Source organism: Crocodylus siamensis, chromosome 9 (assembly GCF_052110815.1).
Source record: "Crocodylus siamensis isolate JL-2025a chromosome 9, ASM5211081v1, whole genome shotgun sequence".
In the NCBI taxonomy this organism is placed as follows: Eukaryota; Metazoa; Chordata; order Crocodylia; family Crocodylidae; genus Crocodylus; species Crocodylus siamensis.
Window position 1 is genome coordinate 7,826,063 of NC_143403.1, and position 19,589 is coordinate 7,845,651.

General features: G+C 42.3%; 1 protein-coding gene across 5 annotated transcripts; it reads right to left on the bottom strand.

Annotated features, from left to right (window-relative positions):
* Positions 1–1,646: 1,646 nt before the first annotated feature.
* On the bottom strand, positions 1,647–19,528 carry ATMIN (ATM interactor). Of its 5 annotated transcripts, none has more exons than XM_090062273.1 (5): positions 19,276–19,409; positions 18,572–19,070; positions 14,016–14,141; positions 12,244–12,443; positions 1,647–11,204 (listed from the first exon to the last, which is right to left on the bottom strand). In XM_090062273.1, the coding sequence occupies exons 3-5, from the start codon at positions 14,130–14,132 to the stop codon at positions 9,368–9,370; spliced, it is 2,154 nt and encodes a 717-aa protein (XP_089918399.1). In that variant the 5' UTR covers positions 14,133–14,141; positions 18,572–19,070; positions 19,276–19,409; the 3' UTR covers positions 1,647–9,367. The 5 variants fall into 5 exon arrangements, with proteins under 5 accessions (XP_089918399.1, XP_089918395.1, XP_089918396.1 ...); XM_090062269.1 differs by having other exon boundaries at positions 17,023–19,070; XM_090062270.1 differs by having other exon boundaries at positions 15,589–19,070.
* Between the last annotated feature and the right edge of the window lie 61 nt (positions 19,529–19,589).

A 19,589-nucleotide genomic window follows, 5' to 3' on the forward strand; every position in this document is an offset into this window, starting at 1 on the left:
TGCTATAGGAGATACTGTTTTGGGAAGAGAAAAAGTTCCAGTGTGTTGCATTGAGCCTTTTAGTTGTGTTGCTATGACAAATGGCTCCAAGGGAGCAAGGCATATCAACAAATCATGTTCTAGTCAGACTTTCCAAGATGAAAAGAAAAATATGCTGAGAAAAGAACTCAATAAGAGCCAACCAGAAAAGCAAATAAACAAATGCCAGGAACATAAAGATACCAGTCTACTGCGCTTAAGCCTTCATTCTCCTTATGAAAGCCTGACATGTGCGACTCTAAAGACATTACTGGTCCTGTTACCGCAGACAACAGCAGCTCCCTTTTTGCCGCGGGACCCATCTAGACAGAAAAGCAGTGTGGTTTCCATTCAGGGTAATGATCTAAGTCTCAGTGCTGCTTCTACCGAAACAGATTCCTGTGTTCATGGTACTAAACCCAAGCAAACGGGTGAAAAGGAAACAGATGATGACATGAACAACATCATACAGAAAGTAAAACATCATACAGCACTTTTTGATCACTGGCTCTCAGAGGCCTCATTCTTGCATGTCAGCCCCAAGCACTTGCACTGGCTTTATGCTTTTTCATCAGACAAAAATACTGCACCTGTTTCTAGCTCGCTTGCTTGGACAGAGAACAGTCAGCTTGCCAGCATGCAGTTTCCGCAAATGGGGAATACAAAATACCAAACCTAGCTTTGTTAGGGCTGCTTTCAGTAATAGCAGAAGTCACCACACACGTGGTGAAACTAAAGGAAGCAGGTCAAAAATCTCTCTCAGGACAGCTGTTGCCACCCTTAACAGTCAGAGGTATCACAATGCCCATGGTGCCTTCTAGAGTTTCTGGCCCTTTTTGACCATTTTGTACCTGCCCTCTGGTTTAGTCTATGATTTCAGATCATTGGGTCAAATCTGCTCAGCTGGGCCAATATAAAATCTGGAGTAACTCCACCAGTCTAATTGACAGAATTCGACTGAAAGTGGTTCTGTGCAGTTTCTTTTTTGGACATATAGCATTCGAAAACAGCTTCAGATACCTTAACCTAAGACTCAATGCCCAGCTAACTGCTGAACGCCAACTGCCTATCTAAAAGCATTTGTGAAATCTGGTAACCTTCTCACTGCCATCAGGAAAGAGGGGGAACTGACAGACGAGACACTCTGAAGAAGTCTGTAAAACCCAATGCAACATTTCCATCTACACCCTGCATTAAATACAATTCATGTCAATATACACAAGTAACCAAGAGGCAGTCCTCCCAGGCTAGACACTAAACCAGATTGCAAAGCTGTGCATGCATCTATACACAATAAGGATTACTTCAACTTCAACATAATGCCCTCTGGTGATAAATTTAGCACTTGTTCAGTAAGATGCAGCACTCTCAGCACTTTGGTTGCACATTCTTGAGACCAGAGTGTTGTGTCCGTGTTCATAGGGGTGCTACACCTGGAAATGTATCAGTGCACAAGAAGCTGTACAAGTCAGTCTTGCCATGGTTAAAATGCAGCTGAGTTGGACAAATGCAGTACTAAAATGTCTCAGGTTTAATGCTGCTGGTCTTGCGCAGGTGCAAATCCATACTAGAGCACGTCTCTACCCCAGCGTGGCCTGACAATGTTTTGCATACAGCCCAAACATGGCAGACACCCAGTAACAAAACAGCTTCACTCAGTCACTTCTATTTGTTTCTATTCCCTTGAATACTGGGCACCTATGCAGGATATCAGTACAGTGGTACACTGGGGGCAACAAGGGTAAGCTAGTGTTTTGCACGCGGAAGCATCCAGTTTGTTGGGGGGCAGTATTAAGTGCGTGTTGGTAGTGGGAGGGAGAGAAGCAGGGGAGATGTTCAGAGAATGAATAAATGGTTCAAAAGCAGCACAAGCAAGTTACCTTGGCATGTCTTGGTTATAGGTTTTGCTTTGTTTATACCATAATCTCTAGTTCTACCTAAAATTTGGAGACGGGAGTAAAACTTGACTTCCACCTTACCAAATGACTAACATTAAATTTATGGATCTCATACAGCCATGACAAATCCACTTTCTATATGCATTTCAAAAGGTAATTTAGTTACATTTTTGTTCACGTTATCTTTTGCCAATCTGTGTTCCGTCACTGTACGATGCCATAGTGCAGGACTGGCAGTGAATTTGAGGTTTTTCTAGAAAGTTTTTTCTTTGTTTCCTTATTCCCTCTATTTTCTTTGCAATGTCCTGTGACAGTTTATCAGCTTTGTAGTAACTTGCAGCAGCCCAAACTGTAGTCAAGACCCTGCGCTTTACTGCAATCAACTAGCATCTGCATCTGACAGCCGTTTTAGAAACCAGCTGGTAAATCACTGGGAAACCAAACTAGGCATCTTATGTGGCACTGTTCTGTGTACAATATGGATTACTTCAATACCTTACCCAGTACCCTTTGTAGAGGAATGTAGCACTTCTTTATTAATATACCTCAATACTACACAGCAGGCAAGAGAAGGCTATATCCAACTGAAACCAGTAGGAAAAGGCAGGAAAGCAACATATTTTTTTCTATTTTTAGAGTCAATGATGATTAGAAGTTTCTACAGGTTTTTAAACAATAGGCCCTGAGAATTTTGCTGCTTTACACCATGGCTCCTCTAAGAGCACTGGGCTGCAGGCACAGACTGAGCGTTAGTTTGGCCCTGTACACTGCAACGGTTATCATGGAAGTGCCAGGTATAGCTCCATAGTTCCAAGTTTCATTTTGCATTGTGAGCAGCGGTCCAGCGACTTTATTGTATATGGACAACACAGTGCCACTCCTTCGCTGGTCTTCCCTACCCCAATTAAAACACTCTGTAGTGGCATCTTTGACATTCAACAGAGTATCCTTCTATATAGAACTCCAATGAAAAAAAATTCTCATTCAGAAATGATTTCTTATACAGCTAATACAAGTGATTATCTACCTTCCTTTGGAAATTCAAGCATGACCACAATGAAAAAAAAATACTACCAAGGCAAAACACAGATTGAAATAGTTTATTCCAAAATATGCATAATTTAAAGAAGTACTCAAGGACTTCATTGAACAAAAATGTTTCAACACTGTTGTGAAGAAGTTGTAGCTTTATGTAACACTCCAGCTTCCTTCAGAGAATAACGAGACATGAAAAAAAAATCTTTTGGCACAGGGTTCTCTTTGCATGCATTAGCATACGAAACATTTCACAACTATTACTAAGACAACACTCCTTCTTTGGATTGTCACTTGTAAGTTGTATATAAAACAAACAAACAAAAGCTTATTTCTGACTTTCAATGCAAGTTTACTGGCTAAAATAAAGACGACAAACAGAAAACCCCCTTGAAAACAGTCTGTCCATTAGAAGTTGAAGCGTCGTACTGTGATGGAATAAGACATTTCTGATGACATTTGCCAACTGTATTTGAAGCGTGCCTCAACATGCTGCAGGAAAGATGCACTTTTGGGATTTAGTACTTACCCATTTCAAATACTTAACTGGAACATTAATTAGGTGCTGAATTCTAGTAAATGCTCCATAACTAGAATACGCGCCATATTTTCCAGCAGGCTGAGCCCGTTTCCCATATGTGCACTTGCAAATACATGCGTTGAGTAGTCAGCTCTGTGAGTACTTGAAGCATCATGCATGCACTAAGTTGTCAAACTTCACCCACTCTGAAATGAAGGCCACTGCAGAAACGTTAACAACACATGGGAGTCATCTAGTGTTTTCGGTCAGTAGTTAGGCAGCAGATGCTGCCCAGAAGCCAGTATAAAAGGCAATTTTAGAAGACTGTGAATCAGAAGGAGCTAAAAAGCTTCTGATCTCTTAAAAGCAGAAGAAACTCATTTTAGGGATAGCTAGCATTTCAGACAGTCCAATTCAAATTTTCACGAAGCAGTAGTCATGCACGCAGACACCACCATGGTATTAACTTGATAGCAAGGCAATCCCCAGTTGAACCATCTGGCCTTACGATACTATTCATTGCACAGCAATGGCATTTAAATAAGAGTACTCAGTCTAGCTATCGGCTGGCAAATCGTTCCATTGACTTTTGTCACTCAAGCGTCTAAACTAATTCACATCAACTGATATAAAAGTCTTCAGAAGTTTGACAACGATTTACAAAACTCATGTAACTGCACCATGCACTGACAAAAAAATTCCAGATAAGCAAATATATATTAAAAAAAATCATTACCACATAGTGTTTAAAGAGTTCTCAGTAGAAGCCTATTTGCAGTAACTTTGTTGTACCTCAGAAACACAAGCATGGCTGCATTTTAAAACAAAAATCACAAAATGTGAAAAACAAGGCTCACTATCGTAAGTGAAATTTTTGGTGTAAAGTAATTTGGAACAACAAAAGCTGGTAAGTGAAGATTGTGTTGTCAAACACAGCAGCTCAAAACAGATTAAAAGCAAAGAGTAGAGAATGACTTTCCCCATTGTAACAGGCAATTTAAAACATGGTTACAGACTAGTGGTCAATTTTAATCAGATATTTGCTTTTACGCTGAGAACAACATAAACTGAACGAACGTGTAACTGTAGCAACCACAACACTTTATCCAGGTAGTAGGTACATTACCTTTTTAATCCTATTAAGCACCAAGTGGGGGGCCTCCGTCCTGGCAACAGTTCTGTATTTTTTGAAGTTGAAAATATGAACGATATTCTTCACATTCCTTATTTTAAACACAGGCATAAATGCCAGGAACTAGGTCTAAAATATTAAAGAGCTGTCAACTTTATTCCTTTAGAAATCTCCTCTGTTGTCTTTGCTTTTTTGACATACGTATGGTAACAGGACAGAATTTAGCCTTTTGCTTTTAAAGCGACATGGCAAAGGTATACCTGGGAGTAAGCTTCTCAGGGAAGTATGAAAAAAAAAGTGTTGGGAAATCATAGGTGTGGGTCCTGAGTTATTCATAGCTTGAACAGGTTCTCCACAACCAGTTTTACAGACCAAGTTTGTGCACTTCAGATAAATCTTTGTAGAAGTGTTTTTGCTTAAGGATTCAAACACCTGGGAAGAAAGTGTCCACGTTTTCTTCTTAGCCACTAACTGCTTTACTTTAGTGTACACTAATGCACACATAATAGTCTTTTATTCAAAGACACCCAATTTCTACTGGGTTGAACGAGGGGTGTACTTTCTTGCAATGAAAACGGTGCTTTTTATATACTAAAAACTCAAGTATTTACAAGAGTGGAAGTGAAACTGGATGTGGATGCCTGCATCTCTCTGTTTACACTGTGATCAGTACTTGGTATGGAAACATCAGCACTAACAAACACAAGACAGCTGGATGTTAAGTTTTTCACCTCTTCGTGCTTAACTTTTTTATGAACTATAAAATGAGGCTGTCCTCCAAACTTGCTTAGGTGCAGTTATTATTCAAAATGTTCTAGATGGATGTGGAATTTAACTTTTATAGGTGCCAGTATTCTCCCCCGGAAGCAGAGCCCAGGGTTTTGAATTAATGTATGCAATTGCCTGCATTATATTTGCATGCCAACAGCTAGTGTAGAGGCACATTAATCAGTGTGGCACTTCACTGGCTAGGTGTGGGGAAAAATGTCCAATTTTACAGCTTGTGGCTATTACAGATTTGGACACGTCCGTATCTAAGATACTTGGAATTGATTAAGGTTTGATCCACTGAAGTCAAGAGAAGACTCCTATAAATGTCACTGATTTTGATCAGGCTCTGGGAGCATTACAGGTTTTCCCCACTGTTCTCTGAAGGATCAGGCTATGACCGCTGCCAAGAGGCAGGGGCTAGATCCACCACGAGGCAAATCCTAATCCTACATTAACATTTTTCCCACATGGAAGCTGGTCCTGGAGTACAAGATTAGCGTTATCAAGCGAGTGTCCAGGAAAAGGAGAAATAAAAGCTAACACCTGCAGGGAACAAAAATGGGATCATAAAGGTCCAAGCATTAATGCCAAAGACCACTTGGAGAAAAAAAATCAAAAGTCTGTACCAAGACACTACAGGGAATCATTTGTTTTTGAAAATAAAGAAAACAAACAAAAGCCACTCCTATTTGCTTGTTGGCCCATTACTACCGTTTAAATTTCATGATAAAGCCGTGGCAAAGAGACACCACCAACCTGCAACTTGACACCTACAATATGTTGGGGTTGCCTTAAAAGCCAGCAACAAACTGGACCAAAGGACAGTTGTGGTCACTGTTCAAACTACTGGAAAAGTAATGCTAATTTTTTTTTTTTTTTTTAATATATTAAATCACATTGAAAATAGCACAGATTACCTGGGAAGGAAAATGGTAGTTTTATTATTTGAAAACAAGATGTTTAAAAAAAAAATTAGGAAGTATTGGTTATTAATGTTCAGCTCAACATTACAAACCAAGTTTTGATGAGCTTATTCAGTGCATAGTACAATAACCAATCTGGTTATCACCTGCACGTTTCTGCAATACAAATATATCTCTGACTGAATACCAAATGAAAGACACACGATGTGGGATCCACTGATTTAGTGTTCCCCAGCCTCATCTTCATAATTATTTCTGATGCAAGGTTCCTGCACCAGGTTTGAGGGATGTTTGGAACTAAAGCAAGCACTGTTCTTTAAATACAGGGCACATTTAATAAATATTGTAAAATTGCACTTAATTCATTTCACTTGACACCAGTGTATCAGATTTTAAGCCAGGGGAAATTAGAAAGAGGGGTATATATATTTTTTTCTGGTTTGCTGAACTCAGAGCTCCTACCGAAATATTGTGTTCTGCAACTACATATTTTAGAGAAATGCATCGGCTAGCTGTTCACAGTAACAGGCACAGTAAGCTTGTTTCTGCTGAAAAAGGGCGTTGGTTGTTTCCCAAAGGCCACAGTCATTTGTAATCGTGTACAATTCACTCCTTCGTGAAGAGTTTTACAGAGATTCATTCTGAGATCTAAACCAAAAGGTGAAAGCTATTCTGGTTAGGTGACTAGCACTGGACAACCCATTGGTAATGGGCCCACACTGCAAGTGGGCCCACACTGCAAATATGCTCTTTGAATACGTCTGACCGATTCCTACTCTTGGATTCTCAGCCCACAAAACAGCCTGAACTTTTAAAGCAAAGAGGTGCCAGGAATCAGCGCTCCCTCACAATACCCCAACTTCTAAGGTAGGTACATTCCACCTCTAGAAAACAACATAATTTGCCAACTGTAAGTACTTTGCAATAACTTGCACAAACCTAACTGCTTCCTTGGAGATGCCAGTATAGCCAGTTGGGGATAAAGATTCCTCGGGACAAAACAGCCAGCAAGAGGCACTCAATCACAAAGGCGGCCATCCTCAGCACTGCTGTTGATACTACAGGATGAACACCCATCTTGCACATTAGGAAGAGATGGGAAATAGAGATGCGTTTCAATCAACCCCTTACTTGGCACCCAGGTTGTTGGGGAACTGATCTTTAGTGTAAACATGGCAATGCTCAAATTCCCCTCAAACACACTAGATGTGCTACTCAAATACATTAAACCTTCCACTTTAAGCTGACCGAGCACCTTGGGATTCAGGCCCATGACTCGGACGCACGGGTGAAGAACACTGCAGCAATGCCCGAAGGTATTTTGTAAGACTTGTATCATATCAAACTCCAACAGTGCATCAAATTCTGACAGCTGGGATTAGAAATCACTTGCACTTCAATGCCAAGGTTATCCAGGCCCTGCTTTACAAACTCCACTGCGCAGAGCTCTACCACTACCATGGCAACAGATTCTGCCAGGGTATTGAGGCAAACTGATTTCCCAACTATTAGTGAGATCACTTGCATCTACATCCTACAGCTACACTGAACTCAAGCCACAGACCAGCAGCTCTAGAAGGTCCTACCAAAAGAGACAGGAGAATGACAGTTCACCTCTGAAGGTCAACAGCATAAATGACACAAACTGGAGATAGGTGGTGATGGACCAAGGAGGGGTTTTAAGGCAAAACATAGCTGGAATTAGCTTTTCAGACTGATCTCCAGGACAGAACGGGATGCTACCAAATACATTCATGACATCCAGGAAACATCAAAAGAAAATCAGTTCTGAAAAAGTTAGGGGAAAAAGGATGTACAAAATACTCCTGAGAACATGATTTCATTATCAACTGAATTTTCCAGTGAAAGCTGGGGCATACGGAGCTGTTGTGTCCAGTATAGGCAAAAGATTTGTTGCTAAATGGGGAAGCCAACGGACCCAAAAAACTCTTAGCTTTAGGAGCTACAGCTGGTCTTGCTCTAGGAGTACAGGACCCAAGGGTAGGAATCTAGTCCAAAAAGTATCTTTACAGGTTTTAATATTCTCAAGATTACCCAAGATTTTGGGAATGGTTAATGTTAGTCATCATAGGATAAGCACTGTATCTTTCTGCAAATAAGCAAAAAAAGGAGAAACTGGTAAATAAATTTCAGTGTAATTTTAGTGTTCTCATCTTTCACCCTGACATTTGAATGTTAGGCATTTCCTTGCTTTGTGTTTCTTACAAGGCTTATTACTAGTTCAAACAAATGCCTTCCTTTGGAATACCCAAAATACATATTGTTGCAGTAATACACAGCAAAATCATCATGTGGCAACTTTTTAAGTACATTTTCCTCTCCCCACCACATGCATAGCTAATGCCAATTTAGAGACAAAAAAACCCAAACATTCCTTACCCATATTTGTTGCTCTTTCTACAAGTATAGATCCAAAGGTGTACAGGCAACAAATTTGCTGAACAAAGTGCCTGGACAATACCAGCCTATACCAAAAAGGAGTAAATTTTTAAGAGTTTAAAAAGAGAGAGATGTTAGGGATCTGGTAGTGAGGATTGGTAAACCTTGCCAAACAAGTCTTTTTAAAAACAAAACCAAAAAATTATGCCAAAAACCATTTCCAAAAAGAGGTTGGGGTGCAGGGCAGTGTCAAAAATTAGCTTTTGGTCCAAGACTTTGGAAACCTACATTTAAGCCAGAAATAAAGCTGGTATAGACAGAAGTAAAGCCTAAGTTCAGGTTTAAAATGGAAATGGTGACAAAACTTTGTAACAGAGTTAGAGCAAAGGAAGGCACCATGACCAAGTTCATTTTAAAGGTCCAAACTTACATTAACAAGTTACAAACATATACACATTTATGCACACATAGTTTATACTGAAATTACATATACACAGTTAAAGTACCTTGCAAGAGGATGAAAAGGCTTTTAGGCCAACTGCATATGGTCAACTACATTCAGCAGTCTGATGTGGGTAACTTGGTCAGTCCCATCTCTCCTCAACACCCCTCACTCACCCCAATAACTTAAATTTCAAACCACAAGGAAAGGAATTTTAGTAAGTAGCACTCAATGGCTTGGTTTGTCAGACGTTTGAAAAAAGGAACACAATTCTGCACAAGTCTGTGTTTCTACAGAACTGAACTGTGACTCCATTGTATTCCATGCCAAGTCAGCCAGAAGAAAGTCATCCATAGCTGTCTGCGTCTCATTGCTGGTAAGGAATAAGTTCCCAAGAGTCTCAAAGGAGCTATCCATAGTCTGTGTTTCAGCACTATTCAGTTGGACTTTGGATTCTAGGTTTTGACCAGGTATATCTTTAGCAGCAGCAGGTACCTCTGTCTGGGTTTCTGTATCAGAGGAGTCGGTGCTCATGGAAAAGCTGGACTGTTTTAGTATACTTCCCAAAGGCAGATGTGTGCTATTGTCTAAAAAAAAATTTAAGTCCGTTTGTGTCTGTGTATCAAACATCTCCAAGCCTAAGAAGTTAGAATTTCCTCGGCAGCTGTAGGATTGAGTAGCACTATCTGCAAATAAGAAGTCAGTCTGGGTTTCAATATCCAGAGATTCCAAAACTGGCTCAGAATTCAGATTCCCAAGTTCACTCTCCTCAGTCTGAGTTTGGATATTGGATGCCGAAAAGAACTCTTCAATGTCGAAGTCTATCCCTGTGCTCTGTGTTGGGGCTGGTGGCAGGGGCGTGTCAGCGCTAGAACTAGAGTCAGACAACAGACCACGATTATCCAACGTTTGGCCAGACATGCTACCTGACAAGATGTTTTCCAGATCATTTAATAAGTCCATTGTCTGGGTTTGATTATCCATCATATTTTGCTGTGGAAGCATGTTAGCCTGCGTATTGAAGTTGATAATGGGTTCAGATTTTATTGCATCCTGACTCAGGCTCTTGCAGCTACTTCTTTGCAACAAGTTTTGATGTATTGTTGTAGGCATTAGATTGTTTTCCGAGAATCCAATCTGTGTGGAAACATCATACGATGAATGTACATTGTCAAAAATGTCGCTGCACATTACAGCCTGGTCTATATGCACTCTCCCATCAATACAGTCCTGTGTTGTACTGGTTTGAGTCTCTCTAGAAACACCACAGGATGGGAAACAAGCCTGCTCAAAGGCATCTGTCTGAGCAGCTATAGATGAAGTCAGTTTGGAGGTGGGTAGCAGCGTCTGAGTCTGAACGCTAATTGGTAACGAGACCTGGGAACCGAACGACAGGTCTGTCTGAGAGCAAGACGAGACAGAAGAATCAGAAGTCCAGGCTGCAGCTGGCACAAAGTTCTGCGAAATGTAAGATAAGTCTGTCTGCACATTTATTGAAGAGATTTTATTCTTTTGACAGACATTCCCCAGCTCTTGTCCTGAATTATTTGGTGTTACTTTACCCAAGTTGACTTGGACACCCGTGCTAACTGGTTCAACATCACCGGAATTTGCCACCTTCGAAACCGGCACGGCATCTTTAAACACAACCGTTTCTGCCTCCAGTGCCGGAATCAGAATCCCTATGGACTGAGGTAACAAGTGAACAGTGCTCAGAACCGAGCCTTGATTATCCACAGCCACCACAACAGGTTTGACAGAGGAGTCTGCTGCTGACACAAAGATAGGCAAGTGAGCCAGCTGCATTACTGGAAGTTTAACCAAAGCCACTTTGGGCTTTGGCAAAAGCATCTTCGGTGTACATTTTGGCTGGGATAGCGTCTGCTTATTTATATTAGAACTACAGGAGCCTTCAAAAGAAGCCACGGGTTTCACCTCAGACATCTCCAGTTCCGGAGTGCCATTACGACTGGTGTGAGCACTGATAAATGCTTCCTTTGCTTTCTCAGCTAAGTGCTGATTTTGTATTGTAGTTTCCATTTTTCTTTTCTTATTAGGCGGATCCCTGTAAACAGGACAGATCAAGAATTGAAAGTACAATGAAGTCCTCCCTCTCGACTTACTCAATAATGGCAACAGAATGCTGCTGGGGTGGAGGAATTAGTTCAGTTTACAGGCTGGGACACAGCTGTTCATACCAACTGACAGCTTCATTCTTTGCATTTTAAAAGCAGAGAATGAAGAATAAGAACTGCCCTTTCCTTCCCAAATAGTTGGCCAATGCTTATTTTAGGGAAAAAAGTGTCAAAATAAAACAACTGATTTAAACAGGTTTAGTTCATTTGAGAGGTCAGTTAATGGCAATCCTAATCTTTTAAATTATGGCAACAAAGCTCTATTTGTTCTAAAAATTTTCCAAAGCAAATTGCTATAGCCTTAGGGAAACTGTGGGCCTGGACTTTCTTACCAAAGCATACAAGAAAGCATGAAGTATCTTGCAGCAGCTCTGTTTGCAAAATAAAGTACCACAGGATTCAGTTAATAGATTTTGTGCATCGGCACTTTGAATTATATGTCCTTTTCAGAAGATATATTCTCTAATGGCAATTTTTAATAAAAAAAGCTGGCTAACTAAGAGAAAGCATTTATAGGGCTCTATCAGTTTTAAGAGTAAAAATGTAATTAACTCTGCTTATTTCACACTACAGAGCTATATTAACTCAGCACATTCCCAAGCGATCGCTATTATCATGGGATTGCAAGGACCAATTTTAATAAGAACCACTAATAATTATGCTAACAAATGAATACCAGTAGGCATTACCAGTGACATGAGCTCTGCTGGCAGAGCTTCTAGATGTTAAAGGGTAAAAGTCTACAACTGGTGGCAACGAGCAATCAATTACCCTTGCCTTTAGTGGGGCTAGGATCACAGTTAGCGACGATAGGAACTAGTTGCCAACTGTGTACTCATTAAGGGGAATTAATTATATGCAAGGAAGAGACTGGTTCAAGTCCCATCCACAGAAAAGCAGGTAAAGTGTGTAGGAAAACGATGCCCCAGGACTTTATGTTGTATCACCATCACCAAGTTTCACCTTTACCTGTGCTCTGCAGGGATCTCATGGCCAGTTCTGTAAATATGAGACAGTAATGCTGTTCTGCTGGCATAAGGGCACCCACAAGTACACTGGAAAGTCTTTCCACAGTCCTCTGCGTGTCGTTTCAAGTCCCATTCTGTGCCATAGCAGTTGCTACATTTATCACATTTGTGCTTCTTTTCAGCATGCATTTTCATAAAGTGCTAAAATATACAATGAGAATTAGAAGTCAGGCTGTCAAGGAATTGCATAAGAAGTCATGTATTTACAGAACAGACAATGTAAGCGCTCACAACACATTTTAGGTAATATGCAAGCACTGGAGTGGGAAACCCGAGCCTATTTAGAGACTTTTTAATACTCTACTAGAGATGTATTTAGGCCTTTAATTTTTTGCACTAAAATCTTAAAGAGGTTCATGCATTTTCGGGGCCTAACAATGCAGTACTATGCTAGAGACATGACAACTAGAAACTGATGAATGAGTCCAAATTAAGGAAGTGGAAAAAAGTAAACTGAAGTAATTTTTAAAAATCACTTTTGATCATCCAAGATGTGATTTGCACAAATAAAGAGTTAAATACACATTTTACACTGTCATCATCTTTCTAAACACTCTGGGAGGAAGTCTTCAGACAGTATCAGAAAGTGAACCTGCTGGAAATCTCACGATTGGCTACTGACTTATCAGTAGTTTCCACCGTTTTTACCTATACAGAACCCCTATGGGAACGAATCTCACGCTACTGAAATTCATGACAAGTCTGTCATGGACTTAGTGTACACAGAATCAAGTCCACAATGCTCCTCTTTCAAGGGCCTTGATGTTTGATAAATACTAATCTTCAAATCATCTATCCTGAAGAAGGCACCTCCTCTACAATAGAGAAAAAGCAAAGGCTGAGCAGCAGGTAGGCCCCACTGACATTCTTAAAACTGCTGCCAGTTAACTTTGGAGCCACCGCTACCAAGTACCGCAGCTCAGAAAGTTCTGAAGCAGGATTCTCAAAATAAGCATTCGCTTCCCTATCTCGCTTGCAGAGCCCCTTTCCTTCAGCACCCAGCCTCAGCCTTTTCCTCTGCATCTCTGAACTAGCAAGTAAGTCCTAGTGGATCTCCACTCAGTTGGTTTCTGAGGATCCCTTCCTTAAGGACTTAGCTTACCCGAGACGCTGCAGTCTAATTTGGGGCTGAGAATTCCACCAAGTGCCAAAGCTGATCATACAGCAGACTGCTGTTGAAGACAAGCAACTCATATTGGTGGGAGCTATATTGTCAACAGAATAATATTAATTATTCAGAGAAATGTAGAAATTCAGCACATTTTCTGACAAGACATAATGATGGCAAGTGTAAAAAAAAAAAGTCAACTGTGCAAAAGGCGAGTGTTGTTGGAGACAAAAGCTCATTTTAACTTGACCTTAACCCCTTAGAATGAATAATGCTGACTTTCATTATTACCAGACATTTATAGAAATGTTGCCAGACAAGTTTGCTAAGGGTTTTATAATGAATCTTTCTCCATGCTGTTCACTTTAATGCGTTTCCTGGACATGCCAATGTCTGTTTGACACAAAGGGCCAAGACCTCCTAAAGCAGCTATGGAAAAAGTAGTCTGTGTACAAAGTTGGGCGGCTGCCTGCACTGTCTCTAGAACTTACACATATAAAATGGGACTGTTTTGCACATTTGGGCACACTTTCCATGGATTGTTCTATACTACCTCCATATCTCTTATCCTATTATTTCAGATAAAAGGAGTTCAGATAAAATACCTGTTTTACAAGTGAAAACTGGGAAAATGGCCTGTTTGGTCCTCTAGGGCAGCCTTCAATAGGACAGCAGTAGAATTTCTGTGTAGTTTTCAAACCCTTTCTTATTGTTGCATTCATTTTTCCATCCTGAAAAGTACAGTTCTATTAAATTTTGTCAGAGACTTTATGCATCTGGGATACTAATACATTATTCAGAATACAGATTAAACTTCATACCACTTCAGTTTATCCATGTCGGTATTCACACTAGAAGGACCTTTTTAAGTTATTTAAAAGACTATTAAATGCGTTCATCCATTCAGCCACTATTTTATAACTGTACCACCACAAGTATTAAGTGAATCAAAAGAGATTCTGGAGTAGTTATACTACTATTTCAATTCTAAATATTAAATTATCTCAGCTATGACACCAAAAACTTTAAGCAAAGTAATTTACATCTGCATTTTAATAAAATCAAATGGTCTGGACAGCAGTACACCCAAAGCACTGTAAATATTCAGTCTCCCAATGCTGCTTTAATTTTCAATATAAGCTTGATTTATATTGAATGTTGTATTTTTTTATAATGACCACACTGATGTTAGAATCTGATTTTGCTAAAGAAAGCAAAAGTAGTAAAATACTAGATACCACGTCAACAATTTGCTTCGGAGAGAGATTTTTCCAGCGAAAATTAAGCAGATTAATCCCCTTCTTATACCACAAGGAAGACTCCCTTCCACCTCACCACTATTATTACAAGTTATCCAGTTTTCAGTCACATGCATGTGGGTAATTAGGGTAAACTGCAGGCTACTAGTTAAAAGAGGGATCCTGGGGCAAAATACTCAACTGCAGTAGAACAGGCCTGTGCATACTTTGCACAAGTGAAGGAAATTAGTATAGAAAGTCCCCCCCCCCCCAGACCTTACAACAAACTAGGAGCCAAACCAGTCCCCAGCATCAGTTATAGTAGCTTGTAACAATCCTCTTGAGGATACTATGGCAAGAATCAGTAAGTAGTCTGATCTGGCTCCACCCTTTGCACAAAGAGCTCTACCTCCCTACCTGTGCCCAGGGTGGAAAGCAACTGCTGGAAGATTTTCTGTCATGGCTCTATGCTAAAGAACTCCCCAGATATTCCCTTATGGCAGACTGCCAGCAGCTTTGTTTTGAGCAGTGCCAAGATAGCAGATCTGGCCCATTTTCTTGTAGTCTCAGTGGAAAAAAGCAGTTACTTGCTTTAAAAACTGTGGCTCCTTACATTAACTGCCTCCATAGTATTTTTGTTGTAGTAGAAATTTTCAGTAAAAGTTACTAACTAGCCCACCGGAGCTATTCAAGCTCATATTTGTGGTGCTGAACATTCATTGTTAAGATTATAACAGTCAAATGTATCTTCACTGCCACCTCCTACTAGAAACCTTGCCTAGAAGAGTGGACAAGAGTGTGACCACAACTACAGAAATAGTGGTGTAGCTCCTGCATTGACCATGGTGGGAAGAAACCATGACACTTCAGTAACAGCGCCATCAGCAAAACCAGTAAGATTTGTGGTACCAGTGGATCAGAACAGGAAATTCAAAAGCACCTCAGGGCGATGTTTCATCCTCTTTCAGAATGACATCAAGCACTCCTTTCTTGAAGGGCTCATCACTACTTTTCTTCCTGTACTTAGGTGATGCTGCTGCTTGCTGTTATGGACCTGCTTGAAACAAGAGATTAAGCCCTGATGCCCTTGTGCTGCAGCACTAAGGAAGTACCCTGCACTGGACCGTTGCAAGGTGGAAGCATCTCTGAGCACTGAAAGAGCCCCTAACACTAACACCAGTACACGTCTGGATAATGCCAGGTTTCATTAGAAAACATAAATTCCCAATGCAACTAAAGGACCCACAAAACTACAGATCCCCAAGAAGCCAAAGCCTGCCTTAACACTAATAACAAAAGGCCCCTACAGAATTAGACTCCAAAGCCAAAGAATCTTCTCTCTCCGGCACAAATTTCTTCATTGCCAGGATGGGATTGGACTTGCTTGGATGTAAGGCCGTCTCACTGGGCAGGTGGCTAAGATGTCATCATCTTGTTCCTGCCATCTGCCTCTCCCCAGCACTGCCCCCCACAACTCTCCTGTGCTTTCTGTATTCTAATTTCTCTCTCTTTCTTATACACTGCTTGTTGCATGTCTTTTTGCAGCATCTGATGAAATGAATAAATATTGTGTGTATATAGCACAAGCTTTCAAATCTAAGATGATATTCTCCCCATCTAGTACAAGGAAAAAAAGCCCTTCGTCTTGGATTCAAGTCCCAGGCCAAAGCTGCCACTGCTGCGTGACCAGAGCTCATGTGCTGTGTGCCGGGCGTGGAGGAATGGAGCCAGAGGGGTACCTGACAAAGAGCAACAGGGGAGCAGGCAGAGGCACAGCCTGGAGGTTGGGGGGCGTGCAGGAGGAAAGAAGGAAGAAGGTGGCAGCAAGTGCAGGCACTACTGGAGGAGGCAGGGAGGGGCAAAATTTAAGAGGACCCTACAATTATTTGATTGTATACATGGAAAATTAGAACAACCATAATTTTTCTATATCTAGAAAAATTACTGGGGGGGGGTGGATCTTAAATTTGAAGTCATCTTGGATTAGGGTAAATACAATATATCTACCTTCATTAGTGTATAAAGGCACAAATCTACCTTGCCATCTATCCAACTTCAGATTAACACTGCTAACATCTCTCATCACATCAGGAACTCAGACATGTAAAGCCTCCTTGGCAATGAAACACTACTCTGCTGCTTAGCAATAAAAGCTTTAGGTTAAGGTGGGAAGGTTAGATGCACAAAACAGCAATCTAAACAACAGAATTAGTGCCACAGGAAGAACAAATAGCTGCCATACCATGACGGGATAATCACATGTTCCTAAGATGTACCATGATGAAAAGAAAAGGATCTTGGTGTCATTACTGATTCCAAAATGAATATGGGCTGCCAATGTGGGGATGTGGTCAGGAAGGCCAACCGCACGCACCTTGTCATGCATCCGCAGATGCATCTCGAGCAGGTCCAAGGAGGTGATCCTCCCCCTCTATGCGACACTGGTCAGGCTGCAGCTGGAGTACTGTGTCCAGTACTGGGCGCCACACTTCAGGAGGCGCCACACTTCAGGAGGGATGTACACAGCATCAAGATGGTTCAGAGGAGGCCACTCGCATGATCAGGGGGCAACAGGGTAGGCCCTATGAGGAGAGGCTACGGGACCTGAACCTGTTCAGCCTACACCAAAGCAGCCTGAGGGGGGAGCTGGTGGCCATCTACAAACTGGCCAAGGGGGACCAGCAGGCTATGGGAGAGTCCCTGTTCCCCTGAGCACTACTGGGAGTATCAAGGAATAACGGCCATAAATTGACCAAGAGTAGATTCAGGCTAGGTATCAGGAGATACTACTTCAGTCAGGGTGGTTAGGATTTGGAACCAACTTCCAAGGGAAGTGGTGCTCGCTCCTACCCTGGAGGTCTTCAAAAGGAGGCTAGATAATACCTAGCTGGGTTCATTTGACCCCAGCACTCTTTCCTGCCCATGGCAGTGGGCTGGACTTGATGATCTGCTCAGGTCCCTTCCGACCCTACCTACTATGAAACTACTTTTTCTAATCAAAGCCCTGGATATGACATTTGCTGTGACCAAAGTTGTGGATCTAAACCCCAGAAACTACTCTATGCACCAAGTCAGAGATTAATGGACTGAGATAGATGTTATAAAAGCATTGTGCTGTCTCATCTGTTCCAAACACTGGGTGAAGCAAAAGGACATGCATCTGCTCCAGCATCGCTTTCCACAACATGCCTGACAGACAGCAGCAAGAGTAGAAATCCCACAAGTGAAGCCAGCAAAGGTCAGCTTCCGCGGGTCATTTTCATAAAACCCCCCCCCCCCAATCAAACAAAGCAGCTGCCAAACCAAGATAACTTGCATCTTCATTTAATGTATCGATTCTATAAAACGAGTTCCTCTGTCCACACATTCAAGCTTGGTTCTACTAGAAGGGACTGTTGCCAATTAGTTTCACGAAGTATTTTATTAATGTTGCTATGCCCCTGCAAAGATGATTGACTACCTCACCCCCCAAAATGCAAACATGTCTTTGCAAATGGAATATTTTTAACAACACTTTGTGGAGCTTTTACTTCCCCCCCTTTTCCTCCAAGGACTAAAATTCTTGCCATTCAGTCCTTCAAACCCCCAAAGTACACCTGCAAGCGAACTCGACCTACTGGCTTCAGATCTGAAGCACGTCTCCTGGACCTGCAGATCCAGCATTTACCAATGGTGACAAACAAACAAAAACCCTTTACAGTAACTGCTGTGCAAGGGTTTCATGAGCTCAATGACATGTTACAGCGTCTCTGCCCAGAAGAAAAACCCCAAAAGGATATAAAGATACAAAAGGAGTTTGACAGATACCTAATCGCTCCTACTCATTTTTCAGTGCTTATATCCGTTACAGCCATTACCAACAACAGCAGATCATCTGACAGATTACATATTTTGTGCCTTCCCCACCTAGGTGAAAGTATCACCTGTAAACTCCACGATGAGTAAACCAGAGCCGTTTTGCCTTTTAAAGCTCATTCTCTTGAAACACCTCGACCTCCCAACATCAACTGGGTAACTGCCAAATCTTTGAAAGGCGGAAACAGACTGTATTTTCAGCACTAAAATCTGCAGCTGCATTGACATGGTTGTGTTTTTCATCAAAAACAATAAAAGAGGGAAAACATTGCTCCAGTCGGTCAACATTTAAGGTCCCTCTGCCTGATGAACTCCAAACACGAAATAACGGCGTTGCGGCGCTCCAGCGTGCTCTCAGCAACCGCTGCACGTGCAAGAGCACTCCCACAAACACGCCGGGGGGCTCGTCCCTGACAAAACCTGCCATTATCGCAGCTGGCCGCGTTTCCCAACCACGCAGCGATGTACAGCGCGCACCGTGGACTCCGCTCCTTCTCGGGGCTGGGCGGATTGATGCTTGTGAGTAACAACCGCCTGCGCCCATCGGTCTCTGGAGGTCCTTAATTTCTATGAAAGGAAACAGAATATACCCAATGGGGGGGGGGGGGGGGGGGAGGAGAATACCACAAATTACAGCCCCCCCTTTGAGCTGCTACTCTGCTTTCTGCTCCCCTTCCCTAATCAACCTTGTCAGGGCCCAAATGGATCCCACCCTTTCTGTGGGTTATGGAAACCCACCCCCCGCGCTGAGGTGCGGGCGGCGCCGCGGTACCTGGAGGCGGTGCGCCTTGCTGAGGTGCATGCTGAGGGCCGGGCTGTTGGGCAGCACCTTGGCGCAGCCGGGCACGGTGCACAGGATGTTGGTGCGCGCGGCGCGGGACAGCTCGCTCACCGACGGCCGCACCAGCTCGCGGCCCGGCGCCGGCGCCGGCTCCTCAGCGCGGCCCGGGCCCGGCCCCGCGCCGCTCCCGCGCCGCCCGGCCGCCGCCATGTTGCGAACCCGCCCGGCCGCCACTTCCGGGTGCGGGGCGAGGCGGCTCGTGAATAGGCAAGCAAGGCCCCGCCCCCTCGCCGCCGGCGGGGCGG